General features: G+C 46.3%; 1 protein-coding gene across 4 annotated transcripts in view; it reads left to right on the plus strand.

Moving 5' to 3' along the window:
• The window catches only part of TRIM2 (tripartite motif containing 2), a 55686-nt gene that overhangs the window by 10716 nt on the left and 19199 nt on the right, over nucleotides 1-25771 (plus strand). For 2 of the 4 annotated variants that reach the window (XM_040967130.1, XM_040967131.1), the window contains exons 3-5: nucleotides 9808-9959; nucleotides 10943-11123; nucleotides 11966-12689. In XM_040967130.1, coding sequence (XP_040823064.1) covers nucleotides 9808-9959; nucleotides 10943-11123; nucleotides 11966-12689 — 1057 coding nt within the window. The remainder of the gene's footprint in view (nucleotides 1-9807; nucleotides 9960-10942; nucleotides 11124-11965; nucleotides 12690-25771) is intronic. The other 2 variants (XM_040967132.1, XM_040967133.1) reach the window with 2 other exon arrangements.

Genomic DNA, 25771 nt, shown 5'->3' on the forward strand with positions numbered 1-25771 from the left:
TCATTGTGATTTTTATTTGCATTTCCTTGACGATGATGTTGAACATATTTCCACGTATTCATTGATCATTTATATATTCAAGAAATGTCTGTTCAAGTCTTTTGCCCGTTTTTAATTAGGTTGTTTATCTTTTTGTTGTTGATTTGTAGGATTTCTGTGTATGTTTTAGATGCTATACACTTACCTGCTATATTTCTTTATCCTGGATTTTCTTTTTTTTTTTTTTAAGATTTATTTTATTTCTATTGGAAAGTTGGATATACTGAGAGGAGGAGAGACAGAGAGGAAGATCTTTTGTCCCATGGTTCACTCCCCAAGCAGCCGCAATAGCTGGAGCTGAGCCAATCCTAAGCCAGGAGCCAGGAGCCAGAAGCTTCTTCTGGGTCTCCCACGTTGGTGCAGGATCCCAAGGCTTTGGACCATCCTGCACTGCTTTCCCAGGCCACAACCAGGGAACTGGATAGGAAGTATGGCTGCTAGGATTAGAACCATTGCCCATATAGGATCCCAGCATGTGCAAGATGAGAACTTTAACCATTATGCTATCACGCCAGGCCCTATCCTCTGGATTTTCTTTTCACTATCTTGGTAGTATCCTTGATGTAAAAGTTTTCAATTTGATGAAGTTCAGTTTATCTATTTTTTGTTGTTTTGCCTATGCCTTTTATATCCTCTAAGAATTTGTGACCAAATCTAAGGTTGTGAAGATTTACCCCTAATTCCTTTTAGAAGAGTTATAATTGTAGCTCACATGTAGACCTTTGATCTATTTTAAGTTGGTTTTTGCATATGGTTTGAGGTAAGAATTTGATTTCATTTTTTGACATGTGGTTATCCAGTTGTCTCAGCACTGTTTGTTAAGCGGTCTTGGCACCCCTGTCAACATTCACTTGACAGTGAGATATGGCTTTATTTTTACACTTGAGTGGTAGTCCCTTGATTTATATGCTTATATTTATACCAGTGTGATATTCTTTTGATTACTGAAGCTTTGTAGTACATTTTGAGATCAGGAAAGATGAGTACTCTAATGTTATTTTTTCTCGAGTTGTATTGACTCTTCTAGCTTCCATGCAATTTCATATGACTTTTAGGAATTGCTTGTTCACTTCTGCCGATAATGAGTTGGAATTTTGATAGATATTTCATTTAATGTATGGATTGATCTGGGGAATATTACCGTTCTAACATTATTAAATATACCAGCTCATGAGCATGGGTTTATCATCTCATTTATTTCAGTGACCTAGATAGTTTTAGTTTCTTTCAACAATTTTTAGACATTTATTTATTTTTATTTTTATTTATTTGGTTATTGTATTTTATTTATTTATTTTATTTGAAAGGCAGATTTTTACAGAAAGAAAAGGGAAGACAGAGAAGTATTTCATCCAGGGAGGTCTTCCATCTGTATGTAAGATTGTGTTGCCTCTGAAAAATCTTAATTCCAATAAATTTCCAAAAAAAATTAATTGGGATTTCAAATTTGGTTGCGTTTTATTTCTTTCTTTCTTTTTTCTTTCTTTCTTTTTTTTGGCTAATTGCCCTGGCCGGGTCCTCTGATATGTGGCTGATTGGAAGTAGTGAGAATGGACAATGCTCATCCTTCTCCTGATCCTGCAGTAAGTGCAGTCCCACCGTGTGCTTCAGTAGACACTCTTCATTAGCTTGAGCAAGTTTCCTCTGATCACCTGTGTGCTTCATGAGGGTGGCTGCTGGATTTGCTCATACGCTTTTTCCATTTCAAGTCAGATGACCATGCTGCTTCCTCCCCTTCCTCTTATTAACGTGATGATTATTAATATATTGATATGATATTTTTGACACATTATATTAATATGATATATTAATAAATATATTTTATCCCTGGCATTCCTGGGATAAATCCCAATTGGTCACTCTGTCTAATCCTTCCACTATCTGGCAGGTTTCATTTTGCTAGTATTTTTTAAGGAGTTTCACCTGTGTTTATGGGAGACACTTGTGTTATTTTCTTGCTGTCTAGAAACTACGTCCGTAATAGAATAAGCTAAGAAGTGTTCCCTTGTCCTTTATTTTTTTTCACAGGTTTGAGAAGTGATACTTGTTCTTCAAATGTTTGGTAAAATTTCTCACTGAAGCCACCTGGACTTTCTATGTCTTCCTGGATTCAGTTTTTGTAGTTTGGGTGTTTCTAAGAATTTGGCCATTTCATCTACATTATTCATTTGGTTGGCATCCAATTAGTATTCCATCACTACTCTCTTTGTTTCTATGATATTAGCAGACATTTTCATGTTTTCCTCCCTAATTTTAGAAGTTTCAGTCTCTCTTTTGTCTTGATCAGTCTATCCAAAGGTTTGTCCAGCTATAGAATGCCTGTTTTGTTGGTCATGTATCACCCCCCTCCCTATACGGTTTTTTTTTTTTTTTTTTTTTGCTTTCTTTTTTTCTTGCTGCTTATTTTCATTGGTTTGCTTTGCTTTAGTGACTTTTCTGAACTGCTTTTGTAAAAGTTGCCCTTTTTGGCCAGAGGTGACCACTGCATCTGACTCAGGGCTCATTTGTCAGTGAGTGTGACGACAGGGATTTTCTTTTGTTCTTTTCTTTCATGTGTGTGATTAATATTTTTTTATTTTGATGATATTTACATAGTTGATTAGGACACAAAGGGCCAAGGGCTACATGAAAGTGGATAAGACCATTGTTGCCACATTTTTTTTTCTCCCTGTATCTGGGCTGGGGTAAGGAGAATTTCCACCCAGGCTTCCACCCATCCCAGGCCCCCGACGTGGGGCATGCTCCGAGGGTCTTGCTCCAGTGCTTTTGGTAGTTCACCAGTTCTGAATTGCTGCCAATCTCGCCATTCCAAGCATGATGAAATCTCTCCAGAATCCACTGGCTGACATAGTCCACCTTAGAGATTCCATTTGCCCAGATTTTTGCTGCCTAAACATGGCTGGGGTAGTTGATTTGCTCTGTCCTCCGTCCTCTGCTGTGGTACCAGGTGTCCTCTGCACGTTCCGATGGACTGCCATATCCTCCATGTGCACCTGGATATGCTGAGAGGACAGGGATTTTCTAACCTGCCATTTTCAGCAACATACCTCTCTGCAGTCAGTTGCTTTAAAATGGTAACTTAAAGGAGGATCAGGACTTGTGGCAGGTGCTGAGTCTTCCCCTTACATAATCAACTCTGGTTTGAGCACTTGGCATATGTATAAAATGAACAAACTATTAATTTTTAAAGATTTATTGGAAAGGCAGATTTTACAGCAAGAAGGAAAGACAAAGTTCAGTCTGTTGGTTCACTTCCCAAATGGCCGCAATGGCCAAAGCTGAGCTGATCCGAAGTCAGGAGCCAGGAACTTCTGGGTCTCCCACATGGGTGCAGGGTCCCAAGGCTTTTGGCCATCCTCAACTGCTTTCCTAGGCCACAGGCAGACAGCTGGAAGGAAAGCGGAGCAGCTGGGACATGAACTGGTGCCCATGTGGGATCCCCGCACATGCAAGAAAGAGAGAGTGAGCCCCTGCTTCACAGGACTTTTAAAGGGGCTTGTGAGGGGAGTGGTTAAACAATGCTATACCATCCCCTCTCAGTTGATACATGAGTCACAGGTGGGCAGGAGTGAATACCTAAGTGTTGTGAGTTAGGGAGTTAATTGGGGCTCATTGGGATGGGCAGGAACAGGAACTGGGCTTGTAGCTAAAAAGACTATTTGGACTCATCTACATCCAACATCTGAATTAGGACGTGGGGCGGGGGGTGGGGGAGAAGAGTATACAAGGAGAGGTGAAGGAGCAATCACTGACTGCACTCCATAACATTCTGTACTTCTCTTCTAACACCTGAGTCTCTTTCTGGTCAGGTGTTTCCGTTGCTCTGGCACCTTGACTCTAGGCTGATCCAGGACAGGTAATCCCTTGAGCATGGTCCATGTATACTGCTTTGATTGGGCTTGTGATCTGCTATTTTAGTATGTTCTGTTAGCATGGTCCCTGTATATTGCTTTGATTGGGCTTGTGATCTGCTATTTTAGTATGTTCTGTTAACACCAAGCTTGGTTGATAAAGACTCCTTAATAAAACCTTAGACATGTCTGGCGTGATCTCGCACGCACCCCGTAACATGTCACTGAGCTATTGTGCCAAACCACAAACTATTTTCATTTATTTTTCATTTGATTTAAAAGGAAGAGAGATGTAGTCAGATAGACAAAGGTTTTCCATCTTCTGGCTTACTTCCCAACAGCCAAGGCTGGGCTAGGCTGAAACAAGAAGCCAGGAACTCAAGCCAGGTCCCCATATGAGGAGGCAGAGGCCCAGCCAATTCAGGCATCACCACTGTTTCATAGGAAGTACATATCACGAAGCAGAAATTGAAGTGGAACTGGGACTTGAACCCAGGCACTCTGGTATGGGATATCTCCCACATGGCATCTTTTAAGGGGGGGAAATTATTTATTTATGTATTTGAAAGGTAGTTATAATGAGAGAGGTCTTTTTTCTGCTGGTTCACTGCCTACATGGCTATAATGACCAGGTTTGAGTCAAGCTGAAGCCAGAAGCCAGGAACTCCATCCAGGTCTCCTATATGGGTGCCATGGGCCATCTGCTGCTGCCTTCCCTCATGTATTAACAGAGAGCTGGATCAGAACTGGAGTGGCCAAGACCCAAAGTGGCATTCAGGTATGTGACGCCTGTGTCAGAGGTGGTAGCTTACCTTACTACACTATGACTCCGCCCAAGTGACAACTTGAACGCTGTGCCACAGTACTTGTCCTTGTACCTTTTTAAGGACTCCATATTCCTGTGCACCTTTTTAACTCTTCCAATGGGAACCTTTTTTGTAATCTCAGCCTACTGTGGAGCTTCAACTCTGATCAGAAAAGACAATTAACGCAGTGTAGTACTTGTGTCTTCCAAACACAGTATGGAGCCCAGGGGCAGTAGCCTCTCTGCAAAAGTTCTCGCCTTGCATGTGCTGGGATCCCATATGGGCGCCGGTTCACGTTCTGGCAGCCCCACTTCCCATCCAGCTCTCTGCTTGTCCTAGGAAAGCAGTGGAGGACAGCCCAAAGCCTTGGGACCCTGCACCCCCGTGGGAGACCTGGAAGAGGCTCCTGGCTTCGGATTGGTTCAGCTGTTGCAGCTACTTGGGAAGTGAATCAGATAGAAGATCTGCCTCTCTCTCTTCCTCTCTGTATATCGAACTTAAAAAAAAGAAATATAGTATGGACAGTGATTTTCAAATACACATTACCTTTGACCCAAACCCAATTTGGACATGAGGACCTGCTCCCTTCTGCATCTCCTAGACTGACTTGGCAAATGAGCCCATGACCAAATAAACCTCCCCACCTCCCAAATATGGAAGATTCCCCCAGTTCAGAAGTTTACCTTAGGTTCAACACCTGGAATATCCAGAGGGAAAAAGTCTCTCCAGTTTCAGTTTTTGGGCTTGTTTCTGCTGTACAGGACTGGAAGTAACAATTAGGTTTTTTTTTTTTTCAACATTTATTTTTATTGGAAAGTTAGATATACAGAGAGGAGAGAGATAAAGAAGATCTTCCATCTGTTGATTCACTCCCTAAGTGGCCGCAATGGCCGGAGCTGTGCTGATCCAAAGCCAGGAGTTTCTGCCAAGTCTCCCACGTGGGTACAGGGTCCCGAGGCTTTGGGCTGTCCTCGACTGTTTTCCCAGGTCACATGCAGGCAGTTGGATGGGAAGTGGGGCTGCCGGGGTTAGAACCATTGCCCATATGGGATCCTGATGTGTGCAAGGCGAGGACTTTAGCCACTAACTGCTGCACAGGGCCCAGTCTTCTACTTTAGAGTGGTTGAGGACACAGGCATGACCCTCAGGGCCGTGCTTGCACTGTGTGAACCTGTTGCTCATGGTTAACCCAAGCTGAACCAACAGTCACAGGTGACTGGTCGTGGGATGGAGGGTGTCACTCAAACTCCCGGCAATCATTAGGCTTTCTGAACAGAAACTAAAGCAGAAGCAGCAATTCTTCTCTGATGCTTGGCTCTGCAAGGTGCGCTGCAGTCACATATATTCCTGCCAGCTCTCTTCTGGAGCAATGGATGAAGCTAAGATGCACAGAGTAGTGGAACCAGCACCCATATGGGATCCTGGTGCATGCAAGGCAAGGACTTTAACTGCTAGGCTACCGTGCTGGGCCTGACAATCAGTTTTAAAGGGACTTCCTGAACAACAAACAAGTAATTCAAATATTCATTAAAATTATTCTAATTAGATATAGTCTAGAAATACAGTGTTTGGCTGAAAGGCAACAGCTTCTGTCTGAAGTCATGAAGTAACAAGGAATCTTCACAGGACTCATGGCCCACAGAGGGTGTTCATCCGGACAAATGCCTAGGATTACGTGAGGCATACTCTTATCCTCAAATTTGCTGGCTCTTTGCATAATGAGTAAAATATTTTTGATGTTGGTGTTGTATGTTGTTACCGAATATTTGTATTTCCAAGAATAATTTCTGAAAAATTTCTGATTGGAAGGGTCACAGGGTACTGCATGTAGTTTTACATTATTGCATTTCCTAAACACAGGAAGGTAAATAGTTTAGTAAAATGTCCAGGTAAACTCCCCAGTGCAGTCTTCCTTTATAAGGCACTGCCTCTCCCTGGAAAAAGATCTCCTGGAAGGATCCCTTAACTTGTGCAAAAATTCTTTGGCAAATAAAATAGTCAATAGATTCCAATATTCTGGGCCTACTGTTGCATTGAATCAAAGTCGAATCAAAGCAGTATGGTCAAAGTCTTCCCATACAGTGTTTCGTTTTTGGTTTTGCAAAGTCAGATACACAGAAAGAAAGAGAGACAGAGAGGAAGATCTTCCATCTAATGATTCACTCCCCAAGCCACCACAACTGCCAGAGCCGAGCCAATCCGAAGTATTGAGCCCCGAGTCTTTTCTGGGTCTCCCACACGGGTGCAGAATGCCAAGGCTTTGGGTCATTTCTGACTGATTTCCTAGGCCAAAATCAGGGAACTGGATCGGAAGTGGAGCTGCCAAGATTAAAACTTACTCCCATATGGGATCCTGGCACGTTCAAAGCATGGACTTTAGCCACTAGGCTACTGTGTTGGGCCCTGCTTCTTAATGTTTTCATTGATGAATTTAAGAGTTACAGGAAGAGAGAAACAGATAATCTCCCATCTGCTGGTTCATTCCCCCGAATGACCACAGTGGCCTCCCTCACCGGGGCCAAGGTCTCCCATGGCTGAGATCAGGAGCTGGAGCTAGGGTCAAACCTGGGTACTTCAGCATGGCAGGTGGGCGTCCTAACCCGCGGCTTAACTGTTAGGCTAAATGTTCATCCTCTATAGAATATTTGAGCTTTCATTTGAGATTATTATGCAAATACCTATTAAATGTAATGTGTGACGTGTGTTTTGAGTGAAGATGGATTTCAAAGAGGAAACTTTCAAGGTAAGCCTGCGCCGGAGCATTTAAGTGGTCACTTGGGCTGCCCATTTTCCACACTGAAGTGTCTGATTGGAGTCTTGTTTATTCCATTTCTGATCCTTCTTCTTGAGCACTCATCTTACGGCAGCAGACGAAGGTTTTAGGATTTGGGTCCCTGACTACCTGTGGGAGACCAGATTGTGATCCTGGCTCCTGAGGCTTCAACCTGGCCCGGCCTTGGTTGCTGTAAGCATTTGGGAAGTGTATAAGCAAATGAAAGATTTTTTTTCTCTCTCTCTCTTCTCCCTCTCCCTCTCTTTCTGCTTTTCAAATAAAGTGAAAACAAAATAAATTTTGAAAGAAGGAAACATTCCAATGATGGTTCAACCACATTCTGAAAAGATCTGTAGAGCAGTCAAGTACAAGGATTGAGTCTTTATATGAAAAAAGGGTTTTCTTTTTTTCTTTTTTTTTTTTTTAAAGATTTATTTTTATTATTTTTTATTGGAAAGGCGGATATACAGAGAGGAGAGACAGAGAGGAAGATCTTCCGTCCGATGATTCACTCCCCAAGTGAGCGCAACGGGTCGATACTATGCCGATCCGAAGCCAGGAGCCTCTTCCGGGTCTCCCACGCGGGTGCAGGGTCCCAAAGCCTTGGGCCGTCCTCGACTGCTTTCCCAGGCCACAGGCAGGGAGCTGGAAGGGAAGCGGGGCTGCCGGGATTAGAACCGGCGCCCATATGGGATCCCGGGCGTGCAAGGCGAGGACTTAACCACTTGCGCCACCGCGCCGGGCCCAAAAAGGGTTTTCTTAAATTCCTCATCTGCCTGCTTCAAACGTGATGGCATACAAAATTCAAATTTGTCTTGGAGACGGTTTGGACAGCTTTCGTCTGAATTCGGCTCATTGGCAAAGATTGGTTCCAAAGTGCTACTGCCAGCCTGTGTAAATACCAAGCCTCATCAAGGAAGGAAGCAGCCTTTGGGCTGAACTAACACCTGCCACCCAAATGATGACTCAGCATCCTCCCATTCACTCATTCCACCTTATGCAAGGTGTTATACCTAGGCTCTGGGTGAGGCGCACTCCTGCTCTAAGGAACTTCGGACCTCTTATAAAGATTCCGTCAGTGGAGTGTGGATGGAAGTGCTTTGGGAATTCCCAAATGGAAGACGGTATTTCCAAGCTGAGAGGATAGGGGAGTATCTAGAGGGAACTAGCTTTCAGGCTTCATGCTGTATTGCTAGTGAGAGTTCACTGTAATCAGGATAAGGTAGCTTTATTTTCAGTTAAGCACATGATGTCAGCAGCAGCAGCAGCATCGTGGCAGCTGCTATTTGTTGAGGACATATCCCATGCCAGTGCCAGGCGTCCTTAGATTCTTTGTGCAAACCAGCCTACTGAATAATCAGAGTAACCCAGATAAGTACGCATTGCTTGCATTGGACAGAGGCAGAAATTACCACACAACCAAGATAAGCGATTTGTCTGAGGTCATTCAGCCTGGTAAGTGGTAGGGGCAGGAAGTAAACTGCCCCATCCAGTTCTTATCCAAACAGCAGCCGTTTTCAAAGTGTGGCCCAAGTACACTCACAGGTCCTAAGATCCTGTCAGAGTGTACGCAAGGTCAAAAATATATGCTTAGTGCAGTCGTACAAAGACAAGATTTGCCTTTTCCTCTGCCAGTCTCTTGAGAGCGCACAGGAGTGGATTTCCCAGCAGTTGTGCATATTGTGTGATCAGAACAGGCTGAAAGCAGAAGAGCTGAGCAGCCAGGTACCTTTCGTTAAGTCAAGCACTGCAGAGATTTACAAAAAGGGATAACAACACCATCCACTCACAGAATGTTTTGGTTCACAAAATGTAGGTATTTTTTATAAATTATGTTATTCACAGTTAGTGCTGAAAGGGCTCGTCACTGCTTTCCCAAATATTTATGATTTCAAAAGCTGAGAAACACAAGGGAAAGGGAGAAAGATCTTCCATCTGCCAGTTCACTCCCTGAATGCCCACAACAGCAAGGAAGGGCTGAGCTAGGACAAAGCCAGGAGACTGGAACTCCCTGCAGGGCTCCCACACGGATGGCCGGAAGCTAAACCCGTGACCGTCATTGCTGCCTCCCAGGTACAGATTAGCAGGAAGGTGTATTGGGAGCAGCGGCAGTGCTCAAGCTCTGGTGCTCAAATATGGATGTGAGAGTCCCAAGCAATGACTTAACTCACAATGCTGTGACACTTTTTGTACTGAAGACTTAAAATGTTTTCTGTTTGAGTACACGGTTCTGCCTTGGGAGAATGGCCACCGAAACACTGGTTTGGTGCCTGTGGCAGCAGCCTAGGGGTCAGAGATACCAGCCCTGAACCTGGAACTTGTCTTGTGTGACCCACAGGTAATGGAATTCTACTGCCAGTCCTGCGAGACCGCCATGTGTCGAGAGTGCACGGAGGGCGAGCACGCTGAGCACCCCACGGTCCCGCTCAAGGACGTGGTGGAGCAGCACAAGGCCTCTCTCCAGGTCCAGCTGGATGCCATCAACAAAAGGTACGATCTTCTCTCCCATGCTTCCAGCCTGCGCATCTCCCATGCAGCCGAGCCAGCCTCGTGGCGTGATAATCTGTTCATATCACCCTTCCAGGAGCCGATCTCTGTGTCATTAAGCAAATTCTCTCTTAACCTCTGTGGAATTTGCTGGAAAAGTGTGGAGTCCCCTTCACACAATGGGTGGCGGCATTTTTGCGTTAGCACCTTTGTAAGGAGCGGTAAATGAAAGCACCCTGGGAAGAAATTTCTGAAATCTGCCTGAATTCTCCAGGCGATTGTGACACACTCAGCGGCCCACTCAGGCGGCTGTGACTGGCTTCCTTCTGCTGCAGCCCTGCACGGTGGCTTTGAGCAGTGACTACCCATTTTCCTGCTTCCAGGTTCTTTCTTTGGTGTGGAATCCAAAGGATAGACTAGCTGTTGGGTGCACGGGGAAGACCAAAGACAGCTGCCAAGGGGGACAAAATAGTGAATCTCTTAACCGTAGTCAGAGTGAGAAAAATGTGGGTACTCTGCCCTGATGGAAAGAACGTGGTAGCCACAGAAGAAGTCCCAGGAAATAAGAGTTTAGACATCCTTTGGTTGGGGGGAAAAAAGATGCAGTTTAAAATGTTATATGCATATTTAGAACAGTGGTTCTTAACCCTAGGCAATTATGCTCTCCAGGGGACATTTGGCAAGGTCTGGAGACATTTTTGGTGTCACACCTGTGTGCATAAGTGGAAATATCCTACAATGCACACAGCAGTGCCCGAAAAAATAATTACCTAACCACAATGTCTTGTCAGACAGCTTCAAGTCTTTGTATGACCAGTAATTAAAACGAGGTGATTGGAGACATACTGAAATAAACACGAACCTTCCAAGTCCCATCTTGTAAAAGCTGTGCTTGTCACTTGCTTTGTGCACCCTGGGGGAAAAAAATATTTGTTTACAGAATGGAATGTCTTGTTCCACAATGATCTCTAACGACTGGCCCCTAGGCTCCCGGAAATTGACTCGGCTCTCCAGTTCATCTCGGAAATCATTCACCAGCTGACCAACCAGAAGGCCAGCATCGTGGAGGACATCCATTCCACCTTCGACGAGCTCCAGAAGACACTGAACGTGCGCAAGAGCGTGCTGCTCATGGAGCTGGAGGTCAACTATGGCCTGAAGCATAAAGTAAGTCCCCAGCCCTTCTGACGCTGACCCGGGAGGCCTGCCACCGCGTGACACTAACTCACTGTGTTCTCACAGCACCAGAGGACAAACAGGTCCTCGCGTGTCACCATGGTTCAGGGATCTGTAATTTTGACTTGATGATCTGTTCCACTCTTTTTTTTCTCCCCCTTCTATTTTTGGCACAACTCTATCTGCAACCTTTAGTGCCCATTTATAAATTGACAAAAGGCGAGCAGTGAATATAAAGTAATGCATTCAGGACTCAGGGTTTAGCGGGATTGTTTTCCTTCCCTAATTATAAAGACCAGCACTCCTAATTGCTCTCACCCGCACCAACCAGTTTTCCAACTTCAAAGCAAAGCCAGACGGCAGGCTTGTTTGACTACATCTACATCACAGAACCAGAAACACAAAGCTTGTGATATTCAGACTGGAGAGTTTTGTCTGTGGGTGTATCCTTTAGGTGGGTGGTGACCCAAAGCTTTGGTTTTTAAGGGATGGATACTGAATAATGATGACTTTCAATGCCAGCCACAGCAGCGATGTGTTTGCCAGGCAATTGGTAGGGACGTTTCTATTTGTCCCTGTCCGAAGCACATGACCCAAGAGATATTTGTGTGGGAGAGCCAGGGCGAGGCAGAAAAGAACTGGTGAGATCAGCTGCTGGGAATACAGTTGAGGAGTCTGCAAGAGTCCTGGGCTCACGGGGTTTGGTGAAACGCCATTTGCGGGGAGCCACTGCGTGGGGAGTTGGGGGGCGGGCGGGAGCAGGTGCAGGGCTCCTTCCGGCCCGGCTCAGCTCGTGCCCCCGCGGATCTCACCCGCCTGGACAACCCCCGCAGGTGCTGCAGTCGCAGCTGGACACTCTGCTCCAGGGGCAGGAGAGTATCAAGAGCTGCAGCAACTTCACGGCGCAGGCGCTGCACCATGGCACGGAGACCGAGGTGCTGCTGGTCAAGAAGCAGATGAGCGAGAAGCTGAATGAGCTGGCTGACCAGGACTTCCCGCTGCACCCGCGCGAGAACGACCAGCTGGACTTCATCGTGGAGACCGAGGGCCTCAAGAAGTCCATCCACAACCTCGGCACCATCCTCACCACCAACGCCGTGGCCTCTGAGACGGTGGCCACGGGCGAGGGTCTGCGCCAGACCATCATCGGGCAGCCCATGTCCGTCACCATAACCACCAAGGACAAAGACGGCGAGCTGTGCAAGACCGGCAACGCCTACCTGACGGCCGAGCTGAGCACGCCCGACGGCAGCGTGGCCGACGGGGAGATCCTGGACAACAAGAACGGCACCTACGAATTCCTCTACACCGTCCAGAAGGAGGGCGACTTCACCCTGTCGCTGCGGCTCTACGACCAGCACATCCGCGGCAGCCCCTTCAAGCTCAAGGTCATCCGCTCAGCGGACGTGTCCCCCACCACCGAGGGCGTCAAGCGGCGCGTCAAGTCCCCCGGCAGTGGCCACGTCAAGCAGAAGGCTGTCAAGAGGCCGGCCAGCATGTACAGCACGGGCAAGCGAAAAGAAAACCCCATCGAAGACGACCTCATCTTCCGCGTGGGTGAGTAGGGGCAGGTGGGGATGCGGTGCTTGAGGGCAAGCGTGTGGGGACAGGGCAGCTCGGGAGATCCAGGGACACCTGAACTGGGTGGCCTTTTTCTTCTTCGCGGGTGATGTGCTGTCTCCTTATGTCCCCAGCACCCCCTTTCCTTCCTTCCCCTCCCCTACATCCCTCCCCCCTTCCTCCCAGAGGCTACATGATTAGAGGAGAAAATTGGAACCTGAAAATAATCAAAAAATACAAAGAAATCATAGCTTGCACAGTCCAGCTGCGAGTGTTGGCAGTGCTGACCCCCCGCCCCTGCCCTGTCCCCACCCCGGGGGAGTGATTTAGAGGACCCCCTGTCTGACCTCCCCTCCAGGCACAGAGGCCGCTGTCTCTGGCAGCTTCACAGCTCCAGCCTGCTTGTCAAAAGTAGGGCGTCACCATTGTGATGCCCCCAGCTCCTGCCCTGGCAGAGCACCCCAAAAGCTGTGTGAAGTTCATCGCAGAAAGGGTTTGGGGCGGGGTTGAAGCAGAAGCTGGAAGGTGTGGTTGAGCCTAGAGATCTGGAATGTAAACAGCCTTTTCCCCAGCAGATTTATTGCCTCTAAGCTTTCTGTGTTAACTGTTTACTCTCTCATCAGAAAGCAAGCTAAATAGCATCCAGTGGCTTGAGCCTCCGGCAGGTCAGGCGGGTATAGTCTGCCTTTTGGTTGACTTTCCAGTAATTGCTTCCTGCTGGACTCCTTTGTGTGTGACCGTGGTGGGGGAGGGTCAGCCGTGCCCTGCCTTGCCCTGCAGTGTGACTCCGCAAGGGTGCTGAACTGGGCTCTGTTGAAACGCAGTTCTGCAGACCAAATGTGCTGGAGGGGAACTTTTGGCCGCTGGAATTGAGTTTTGTTCTGCGGAACTTGCTGGGACCCCTCGCAGCCAGCTGCTGAGCACAGTGAAGTGTCTGAGGCAGGGAAAGGGTTGCAGGCAGCACTGCCAGTCTCTCACCAAAGGAGAACTTTCCCTGGGGAGTGTCTTGGGAAACGAGGGCTCCTTGGAACACTCCTGGTCCGCCCTGTGTTGATGCTTCAGGGTACAATGAGGCCCTCAGACTTTCCCGGGCAGGTGGGTGGGTGTGGACCCTGCAGACCCACCCTCTGAAGCAGAGCTGGGCTGTTCTACGGTGGGGGCAGCAGTAGGAACCTCCCTCCTCTGCCACTCCAGTTCCACCTCTCCAGGCGCCCTCCTGGGCCCACCTCTTGGCAACCCCAAGCTCCAGTATCTGCATCTGTAAAGTGAAGATGGCACCACCCTCCAAATTCCAAACTCAGTGCCTGCCGTGTAGAAGGAGTTTAAATAACTGGGAACCATTTTTTTTTTTTCAACTATAATTCCTAAGGCTGTTAGAGTCTGACTACTACCTTTTCTCTTAAAAAAAAAATTCTAAAGCTTGGTGCTTTCCAAACATCTAAAGACAAATTCATCCTCCCCGTCGACCTGCTGACCGACTGCAGTCTAATGTCTAGACAGTGTGCAGCAGTAAAAGACTTAAATCTGGAGTTGGGCAAATCTGGGTCAGGATCCTGATTGGTCTCTGGAACTGAGCAGCCAGCATTCCTCCTCTGTAAAATACAGAGTGAAATGTCACTGAATTTTGATCTTGCTATTTGGGGTGAAATGCGGGAATTCCCGTCTGTTGGGCACTCTCCTAGGTATACAGCAAGCACTCAGTGGGTAGCTAAGCTTGTACTGGTTCATTCTCATCATGTCTGCCTCTGACACCTGGGCGAAGAGAAATGTCCCCAAGGGGTCCCTCCCACAACAAATACAGACACACAGAGAGAGAGACGCATATACACAGACATATATTTTTTATTTAAGAGGCAGAGACACAGCGCTCACACTGGTGACTCGCACCCCGTGTGCTCACAGGGGCTGGGACTCAGGCAGGAGCCAGTCAGGAGCTGGAAACACTGTTCAATTATCCCACATGGTGACAGTACCTGCTGCCTTCCAGGGTATGCATTGGCAGGAAGCCGCCATCTAGAGGTGGAGCTTGGTGTTGAACCCAGATCCTCTGATGCAACAGGCTAAATGGCCCCAGCTTCCAATCTGGGGAGACAGGCATCTACTCTTGCCTTCTTATCCAGTGAGAAATTGACTGGCACTGGTGGGATGATGTTTACATCGCAGAAGCTAAGGGATTTAGAGCAGTAGCCTGGCACATAGCATCATGTCTGAGTTTGTGCATTAACGTAAGATTTGTTTTTAAAGATTTATTTATTTTTATTGGAAAGGCTGATATACAGAGAGGAGAGACAGAGAGGAAGAGCTTCTGTCCAATGGTTCATTCCCCAAGCAGCCGCAATGGTTGGAATTGAGCCGATCCGAAGCAGGAGCCAGGAGCTCTTCTGGGTCTCCCACGCGGGCGCAGGGTCCCAAGGGTTTGAGCCATCCTTGACTGCTTTCCCAGGCTACAAGCAGGGAGCTGGATGGGAAGCAGGGCCGCTGGGATTAGAACCGGCGACCATATGGGATCCCGGCACATGCAAGGTGAGGACTTTAACCACTATGCCATCACGCCGGGCCTGTAAGATGTTATCTTAATTTGCAAAAGCTGCCACAACTTGGAGGATCTAAACAACAAAAATTTATTTTCTCACAATTATGAAACTGAACCTGTTCTGGAGTTGCAGGTTCAGGATCATGGTGCTGGTGTGATTTTGATTTGCATGGTCCTGATGATTAATAAGGTTGAAAATTTTTCGTTGGCCATTGCCATGTCTTGTTTAGAGAGGTCTGTGTAGGCCCTTTGCCCGTTTTATAATTTTTGTTGTTTTGTAAAAAATGTTTATTTGAGCGCTGGAGCAGTAGCTTAGCTGACTAATCCTATGCCTTCAAGTGCTGGCATTGCATATGGTTGCTGGTTTTTATCTCAGCTGCTCTTCTTCCCACCTAGCTCCCTGCTTATGGCCCTGGTCCCTTGCACCATGCACCCACGTGGAAGAACCAGAAGATACTCCTGGCTTCAGATCAGCTCAGTTGCAGCCGTTATGCCATGTGGGAAATGAACCAACAGATGAAAGATCTTTTTTTCCTGTAAATCTGCCTTTCAAATAAACTAAATAAATCTTTATAATGTTAATTTATTTTTTATTGACTTGAAAGGCAGTGACAGAGATAAGCAGACATTGATTTTCCACCTGCTGGTACACTCTCCAAAGTCTGCAATAGCCAAGGCTCCACCCCTCTCTCTCACATGGGTGGGAGTGGCCCAAGCACTTGGGCTATCATCTGCTGCCTTCTTGGATGCATTAGCAGGAACCTGTGTTGGAAGTGGAATAGCCAGGACTCAGATTTGTTCTTGGATAGGGGTTGTAGGCATCCCTAGCAGCGGCTTAACCCACTGTCCCACAGTGCCCACTCTCCTTTACCCGTTCTAAATCAATTGTGCCTTTTCTGGTTGCTGTTGAGTTGTGTGAATTTCTTGTACATTTTAGATATTCTTTACTTTTTAAAGGTTTATTTCTTCATGTCAAGGACAGCATTAGATTGAGAGGGAGAGACAGACATCTTTTACCTGCTAGTTCACTCTCCAAATGGGTGCAGTAGCAAAGCCAGCAACCTGAAACTCTGTCTGGTCTCCCATTTGGATTCAATAACCAAAGGACTTGGCCCATTTGCATTCCCAGGTACATCAGCAGGAGCTGGATCAGAAGTAGAGCAACCAGGACACAAACTGGTGCCTAGATGGGATGTCAGCATTGCAGATGGTGGTTTAGTTAACTGTACCATGGCACAGTATGATTTGCAAATATAGTATCCATTCTATAGGCTATCTCTTGACTTCTGCAATTATTTCTTTGCCATGCAGCTGTTTGTTTCATGAAATCTTATCTTTTTAAAATTAATTAAAGTATGTATTGAAAAGCAATGTAACAGAGAGAGAGAGGGAGAAAGATGTCTTCTATCTGTTAATTAAGTCCTGAACTGACCATAACAGCCAGAACTGAGCCAGGCTAAAGTCAGGAGCCAGAAACTTCTTCCTGTTTCCTACATAGTTGGCCCAAGGACCAACTTCTGTCTTCTCAGGCATGCTGATAGAAAGCTGAGCTATAAAGACTCATACCAGTATTCCACTGTGGATGTTGGCAAATGAACAACCTCAGCTCCAGCCCCTTATTTGTCTATTTGTGCTTCTGCTGCTGCTGTGCTTCTGGATTCTTATCTCAAGATCATTTCTCAGACTCGTATCGTGGAGTCTTCTTTCCCTCTGTGCTTTCTTCTAGTGATTTTATAGTTTCAGGCCTTCTTTTTGTCATTTGCTTTTAGTTGGTTTTTGGCTATAGTGTAAGAGGGAGGTCTAATTCTATGCTTCTGCTTGTGAATATCCAGTTTCCTCTGCACTATTTATTGAAGAGACTGTCCTTTCTCTTTTATTTGCTTTGGCCTTCATCTTGATCAGTCGCTGTAAATGTGTGGATTTACTTCTGTGTTTTCTATTCCAGTGATTTGTACCTGTTTTTGTGCCAGTGTCATGCTGTTTTTATTGCTATAGCTTTAAAATAAATTTTGGAAATCAAGTAATCTGGTACCTGAAGCTTGGTTCCTTTTGCACTGGGTTGCTTTGGCTTATGTAGAGGTTTCTATAGTTTCAAAGGAATGTTGGGATTTCTATTTTTATGAATAGGAATTTTGATAGGGATTGTTTCAAAATTTTGGCTCACTTTGGGTAGCATGGACATTTTAATGATGTGACTCTTCCATTCCATGAACATAGGATATCTTCCATTTATCTGTCACGTTTAATTTCTTACATCAATGTTTTATATTTTTTAGTATACAGATTTTTAGCTTCATGAGTTAAATTGATTGCTAATAATTTTGGGGGTTAATTCCTCTTTAACTTTAGGGCTCTAATTCATAGTCTAGCCAAAAGACAGGCTCAATATTCAATAATATAACTTAAAAAATTTTTAGTGCCACCAGGCATTGTAATAGATGATGGGAAAATAGAGATGAAATAAGTGAGATCTGCAGATTGGCCTGGTAACTGGGCCCTTCAGAGGCCATGCCTGGGAGGCTGGGGCAGTTCTGGTTTGTAATGTTTGTCCGTCTTTATACAGTAAATACTTCCATCATGGCTGATGTCAAGTGCCTGACATCACCAGGACAACCTGCAGTATGAAAGCAAGTGAGACTTCCAGAAGTGAGGCCCTGGCCTTTGGAATTGCACCATGAATCCCCTTCATTGAAAATGTCCTTTGAATTGCTGTGGTTTCCCAACATTGAGTATGCAGTGCCTGTCATGCCTGAACACTTTATTGAGTTGTCTTTCTGAGTGAGCTGCTGCTGTGTTACTCCTGTGTGGTGTCTGCAAATAATGGTGAAGGACTTTTCGCGAGGCAGCTAAGAACGCCTGTTGGTGATGATGATTGCTGGGAACTCAGGGAGATTTTCACTATTAGAGTTTGCTGAATAAAAGCTTATGAACTTATCCTGTCAGCTACTAATGAAAAGTCATGCAACAAAGGGGAGACCAGAGCATGTAGGAGAGGAGTGAAGGAATTTCTGTTCAGTTTTTTCAGATTTTGTAATTCATCCACCATACCTTCATGAGTAGCAGAGAAGTCAAAGGAAGACCTCAGCTGTACACTAAAGCAGTGTCATTTCCAGTGGACGTGTAGGGACAGGGGTTCAACACAGCAGAGAAGATGCTGCTTACGATGCCTGCGTCTCAGTGCCAGGATTCGAGATCCAGTTTAGTTTCTGATTCCAGCTTCCTGCCAGTGTGCATCCTGCAACGCAACAGGGAATGCTCAAGGACCTAGGAGACCTGGATGGAGTTCCAGCCTCTTGGCTTTGACCTGGTTATCTAACCCTGGTTATCATTGCCATTTGGCACATGAAATTCTTTTCTTTGTCTCTTCTGATTTTCAAATAAATAAATTGAAACACTGGATGTGTAAGATCACTTAGTTTGAGCTCAGAGGATTGCAGGAACATATATTATTAAATGCCCCCACCCCACCTTGCTTCTGCAAACCACCTGTTCCTTTTCTTCAAATATAAGGAGATCCTAATAATTTGGCATCTGAGGCCATTGAAGGAATCCACCTCCACCCCTTGAGAATCTCTTCCTTGGGATCTCTTCTTGCACTTGAGGTGGAGCAGGATGCAACTAATGCTGAGTGCAGATACCATGCTGTGTTATGGAGCAATAGTGAACAGGCAGATGGATGTCCCTGCTAACCCCAGGAGCAGGAGGGACACAGTGAGGGACACAGTGATAACACTGTGTACAAAGAGATGCACTTCTCTAAAGGATTCCAGCAGAAACAGGATTTGTGTGAACTCAAAGGATAACTATTTTCATCTCCAAAGCCTGACATTTTAAAGTCCGGTTGGAAAGTAGCAATGTGTATAATGGGAAACCAATCAATCAAACAACCAACCAAACAAACAAAAAGTGCTACAGAAAGCATCTGGGAAGCCAGATGTTATTCTTGGACTCCCTGTGCCCTTGTGATAGATCCAGCTTCACATTTCCTCATCTGGAAAATGGGAACCATAATATTTATGCTGCTAACTCGGGGATGAGAGAATGGGCATGAAAGCAGTTATTAAGCGTCTTATTCTCCCATGATGTAATGTGTGCTGTAGTTTACTCTGTTGATCACTAGTGCTCCCCATTCACTCAATATTTTTTAAGCATCTCCAGGGCTGAAGATCTTGTATTAGACATGCTTCTTGGCCTCATTTCATCCAGTTGCAGTGTTTCCCTTCAAAATATTTAGCTTAAGTTATGTTGTATGTGAGAACATCTGCATTCCTTGACCCCCTGGTTTAGTCTAAGGGCTCAGCTCGCTTCTGTGGTCCCCAAGGTGGGGAGGTAGAACTGACCAGCAGAAGCAGGGGTTAGCAACTGTCAACTTCAAACTCCATTTTGTGCTTCACAAGCTCATTTAGCATATGGGGAAAAAAACTATTCTGTTTATTTTAGGACATCATTGCCAAACATGTTTGAAATTTGTGATAATTTCTTTATAAACAAAACATTTATTTTTATTGGCCACAACTGTTGGAGCTGAGCTGATCTGAAGTTAGGGACCAAGAGCTTTTTCTGGTCTCACACATGGGTGCAGGGTCCCAAGGCTTTGGGCCATCTCTACTGCCTCCCAGGCCCCAAGCAGGGAGCTGGATGGGAAATGGTGCAGCCAGGACACAAACTGTTGCTGTGGGATCCTGGCACTTACAAGGGTATGATTAACCAATTGAGGCATTGCACCGGGCCCATGATATTTCTTTTACTAGCTAACAGGTAGCCATCAAACGAAATCTTTTAGATTGAAGTAGACAGGAAGAGATTTTGTGAAAACGAAATAAATTTTGTGTTATATTCATTATGAAAGAACCGCTTTGGGGAGGCATTTAGAATGCTGTAGAGAAGGGAAGGCACCTTTTTGTAGACTGAATCAGATTTACTAAAGAGTAAAGCGTGATTCCCAGTAATTTCTACTTCTGGAGTTTCTTTCTATTTTATTTTTGCTCGAGGCTCTTTGGAAACACAAGGACATTTCGACATAATGACAATACACTATAGTTCATTACTCACTGGCAAGATTTTTCTAATTTAACTGCTGCAAAAATAATCAGCAGCATGGGACAGTCGTGATGGCACAGCAGGAAAACTGCCTCTTACAATGCCAGCTTTGTGCTGGAGCGCCAAGACACTGGACGATGTGCCTGCTGCCAGGTGGGAGACATGGAAGGGTTCCTGGCTTTGGCCTGGCCTAGCTTTGGCCATTGCAGCCATTTGGGGAGTGAACCAGCAAATGAAACTTCTATTTTCTCTCTGTCGCTTTCACGCTTTCTGTCACTCTTTCAAACAGATAATAAACTTTAAACAAACAAATAATCAAAGTAGTCCACATCAAGCTTGGCAAGATGGTTCAGTAGCTAAATCCTTGATTTGCAAGAGTTTCAGTCTGAAGCAGGCCCGTAGGCAGCTTTGTACCTGCCAGGACCAGAAGGAAAGCCACTCAGTATTTAGAAGCTCTATCCAGCTGCATCTTTCCTCGTTTAGTTCAGTGTTTCTTAATCTGTGTGCCCTCTGAGCCATGGGCACATTTCCAGTTTTACAGAAGCAAGGGTCTATAAGAGCTTGGGTTGGTTGGTTTGCTCACTTTTTTAAAAACTAATTAATTTATTTTTAAAATGATATTGTTTAGTTAATTAGGGTACAAAGGGTCAAGGGCTACAGGCAAGTGGGTAATACCACATCTGGTATGGCTCACCTCACCTTGGCATTCCTTAATGTGCACTGATATGTGTTGCGACTGAAACTGGTCTGACCCACACTCTATGCTGGTGCTTGGATTCGCCAGCAGTTGATGTGAATGGGTTCAGCCTGGTCTGCGCCCAACTATGCCATATGTATAATGGTGGGTATCTTCCTCTGGCCTGGTCTGGTCGCTCCATATTGTGGTTTTTGTGCTCACCTGTAGGGGCTGTGTTCCAACAGAGGAGTTTCTCAAGCTCCTCCATCAGAACCTCTCGCTATGCCAGGTCATGCATGTACTGGTGGTTCCATGGACCAGCCCTCATTGCTGGCCTTCACCTCATTCCAGTTCTTGGTGTTGGCTGTTTCACCCCAGCCAAGGCATGTCCATACCCAGACACTGCTCACACACGGCTCAGTAGGGGCAGAGACCCAGCCTAGTCTGTCCTACATCTACCCAGGTTCTCCAGAGCACCATATGGTGCTGGTGTCTAGCCAGGCTTGGTGTGCCCAGTCCCAGTCCACATTTGTGCCTAGGGAGATTGCAGCCATATCCAGACCAGAACGCAACCCCCACACCCTCCCATGGGAATCCCAACCCAGCAAAAATGTACTCTCATAGCTCCCCAACCAGGTCTATTCCCAGCCCTAAATTGTGTATGTGCCAGTGGTTGCTCTGACCCAGTTGGCTTAGCCCCTCACCTGTCTCAGCCTTTGCCTTTGATGCTGTGGCCTAGCATCCCTGCCTCATGAAGATCAGTTGGGGTAAGAGCCTAGGTCAGAATGACATGTGCTCCATCCTGATTTCTTTCCTTTTTTGTGAGTTGAAGTTTGCTTGGCCCTGTCCGGTCTGCCCCCTTCCAGTTGCAGCTCAGCCCACCCCACATCCTATTTTAGGATGCACCTTTGGATGGTGCTGCCTTGACCTGCCCAGATTGCCATCGGTTCCTTTACCTGTAAGTGATGGCAGGTACCATGGTCACTCCTAACTTAGCCCATCGCCACCCCAGCTCATGAGCTAACCTGAAGGACTTGTGTTTCCACAGGGTTGGGCCCACACTTCCCCCACAGAGTTTACCCCTGGACCAAATTCTCTAGTGTGCTGGTCAGTGTCTTGACCCTGCCAAATGTGACCACTCCACTATTCTACCACCCAGTCAAGTAATGGTACCTAGCCCTGCCAGACAGGCTCCCATCCATAGCTTTGGTGTGGACTGGTGTATGGCCATCAGTGATGTTCTATACTAACAGCCCATCTTAGGATTCCTAATTTAGCTAGTGAATCAGTGTGGCCCAAATAGATCTATGGGCACTCCCCTCAAAACCATCAGGTTTCAGTCCCCACACTTGCCCGAAAGTTTCATGACCCTGTTACTGGGAATCACCTAGAATTAATCTCTCACCTACTCTAAAGCTGGCTTTGTTCATGGGTGTCCCTAGGCAGCAATTTCATATCCTAAAAGCCTCAGAGTTCACTGGAGGGTGGCCAGCAGACAGAGCCTGGCACCATTTGGTGCACTGGCCACCCAAAGCCAAGGACTCAGTCACTGCCTTTTGCCAGTGGCTTTGGCCTGAGTTACCAGACTTGGATCTGGCCCAGCAGAGGCACCCCCCACAGCTGCCACACTGCGGGGAGCTGCAAGCTGTCCCCAACCCCAAAGCCCAGACCCCTCCCACTCTTCCTGAGGCAAGGTGTTGGCGGCAGGAAGGAGCTAGGACTTTAATCCAGTTCCCAAGGTTCCCTCGTGGTGTACTCACCCTGAGGGAAGATTCCTCTTTGGCCTGGAGAAAGTCAAGGACTCAGTCACTGCCTTTCGCCAGTGGCTTTGGCCTGAGTCGCCAACATTGGATCCAGCCCAGCAGGGGCACCCCCAACCGTCATCACACTGTAGGGAGCTGCAAGCCGCCCCCAACCCCAAGGCCCAGACCAATTTGTTCTATTTTTTTTTTTTTAGAGAGATTTATGTATTTATCTATTTATTTATTGGAAAGGCAGATTTACAGAGAGAAGGAAAGACTGAGAGAAAGATCTTTTGTCTATTGGTTCATTCCCCAAGTGGCTGCAACAACTGGAGCTGAGCCAATCTGAAGCCAAGAGCTCCTTCCAGGTCTCCCATGTAGGTGCAAGGTCCCAATATTTTGGGCCATACTCTACTGCTTTCCCAAGGCACAAGCAGGGAGCTGAATGGAAAGTGGAGCAGCCAGGATGTGAACTGGTGCCCATATAGGGTCTTAGCAATGCAAGGAGAGGACTTTAGCCACCAGGCTACCATGCCGGGCCCTTCTTCTTCTTTTTATTTTAAATTATAATTTTTATTTCAAGGTCAGATATACAGAGAGGAGGAGAGACAGAGAGGAAGATCTTCTGTCTGATGATTCATCCCCAAGTGACAGCAATGGCCTGTGCTGCGCCGATCCAAAGCCAGTAGCCAGGAACCTCTTCCAGGATTTCAAGGTATTGGGCCATCCTTGACTGCTTTCCCAGGCCACAAGCAGTGAACTGGATTGGAAATGGATTAGAACCATTGCCGGGATTAGAACCAGCGCCCATATGGGATCCTCACACATTCAAGGCGAGGACTTTTAGCCGCTAGGCCACCGCACTGGGCCTCTCCCTTTTTTTTTTAAATCTTCCAATCTCAGTTGTATGCTGTTATGTTTCTTTTGTTGGTCCTCAGCTCCTTACCTGGCTACACCCTTGCTGTTGTTTATCAACTGTTTTTTTCATCAATTAAGTTTTTATTCTTAGGAGATCCTGGCCTTACTCCCACTACTTTAAAAAAAAAGTCTTTTTTTGAAGAATTCTTTCTCCAGTTCTTCTGTTGGGTTATACCCATTAGCCGGTTGTTATTCAGACCTTGTGGGAAAGATAAAAAATAAAACATAAGTGCATAACTTCTTCAGAGGCCATCCACTCCTCCTTCTGCCTCTTACCACCAGTAACCAACACATCAGCTTTTAAAAATACATTTCGACTTTCAAGGCAAGCGGTATGAGGTGATGAGCTGGGTGCCGATAGTACCTGCGTGCCATGTCAGAGCACTGCAAGTCATGGCGCTCTGCTGCTAATCCAGCCTCTTTACACCATACCTGGCAAGGCAGTGCAAGATGGTCAGAGTCCCTGAATCCCTGCCGCTTGTGTGGGAGAGCCAGCTGGAGTTTCTGGCTCCTTGTGTCAGCCTGGCCCAAACATGCCTATTGCCGGCATCTGGGGAATCAACGAATAAAAGATCTTTTTCACTTTCTATCTTCTTTGTGTGCATTTTTAGTTGGCATATAGTAGTTGTACATGTTTATAGGGTCCAGTGTGCCATTTCTGAAAACAATGCAGTGCCAACACCTGATTTTATTGTATGTTAAAAGTTCATTTATCTGAACACACCTGAGGGGAAAAAGCAGGGAGAGAGAACAAAGAGAGAGATCTTCCATCCACTGCTTCACTCTTTGCGTGATTGTCACATCTAGGTCTGGGCCCACACTGAAGCCACCCCGGTGTGCCACACGGGCGACAGTGACCCAAGCACCTCAGCCGTTGCTGCTGCCTTCTTGAGCACCTTAGCAGGAAGTTGAGTCACAAGTGGAGCAGCTAGGACTCCTACTCATGTTCTGAGGCGGGTTGCCAGCACCCCAAGAGGTGCCTTAGCCTGTGTGTTACAATGCTGGCCCCAACACTACACTTTTAAAGAATGTTTGCTGACACCATACTCACACATATTACAGGAATTCTTTATAGAGCCAGTGTAAAAAGATACCCTCTTCTGGGGCTGGCGCCATGGTATAGTAGGCTGATCTGCCTGTAGTGCCAGCATCCTACATGGACACTGACTCGAGTCCTGAGAGCTCCATTCCCTGCCCGTCTTCCCTGCTAATGACCTGGAAAGGCAGTGGAGGAGGGCCCAAATCCTTAGGCACCTACCTGTGTGGGAGACTCTGAAGAGGCTCCTGGCTTTGGATCAGCTCAGCTCCAGTCATTGTGTTCATTTAGAAAAAGAACCGGAAGACAGATCTTTCTCTCTCCTCTTTGTGACTCTGTCTTTCAAATAAAAGTTAGAAAAAATAATAACTAAAAAAAAAAAATCCTCTGTTTTGATACACTGGTAAAACCAGGTAGTTTCCTTCTCAATGTGAAAGCTACTGCCTGGAGGATCTGGATCACAAACCTTTCTATTATGTTACTCAGAGCGGATGAGAGAGAGGGGTTGCGAGCAAAACCGACAGGATCTGTTATTTCAGGACAATCCAAGCCAGCATGTCTGGCGAGAACCAGCTCACCTAAGATGGTTGTGTTGCTGATAGTATTCTGAGAGTCATTCATCAGCGACTTCACCTCCTTAACCCAAACACCTGTTTCAGGTCAGCCTCTTCCCAGGCGGGGCTTCCGCATGCGTTCCATGTCAGTCAGCCTCAGTGCAAGCTTGGCTGCTCCTTCCAGGGACACGCGGAGTGTATGTCTGAAAACAGAGTGTTCAAGAAGTCTAGGAATATACATGAAAGGATTAAGCTGAGCAATCCTTGTAGGAGAATTTAAACTTTCATGGCCATTTCTGACAAAATTCATTATGTTTCCATTCACGTACTGACTTACGTATTTGACAGAGCGAGAGCTGGTTCAGTTTCCAAATGCCTGCTGATGGGCAGGAGCTGGGGACTGGGAACAGTCCAAATCTGTGTTCCTGGCAGGAACCTAATGCGCTTGAACTTCCCGAGCTTTCCCTGCTACCTCCTCGGATCCGCAGTGGTAGAAACCTGGAGTCGGGCTGGGGCTCTGACGTGGGCCATGAACATCTTTATATGACACTTAGCCAGTCAGTCAACTAGCTGCTCCAAC

This window comes from Ochotona curzoniae, unplaced genomic scaffold, assembly GCF_017591425.1.
Source record: "Ochotona curzoniae isolate NIBS_2020 unplaced genomic scaffold, NIBS_Ocur_1.0 scaffold_4506, whole genome shotgun sequence".
Lineage (NCBI taxonomy): Eukaryota > Metazoa > Chordata > Mammalia > Lagomorpha > Ochotonidae > Ochotona > Ochotona curzoniae.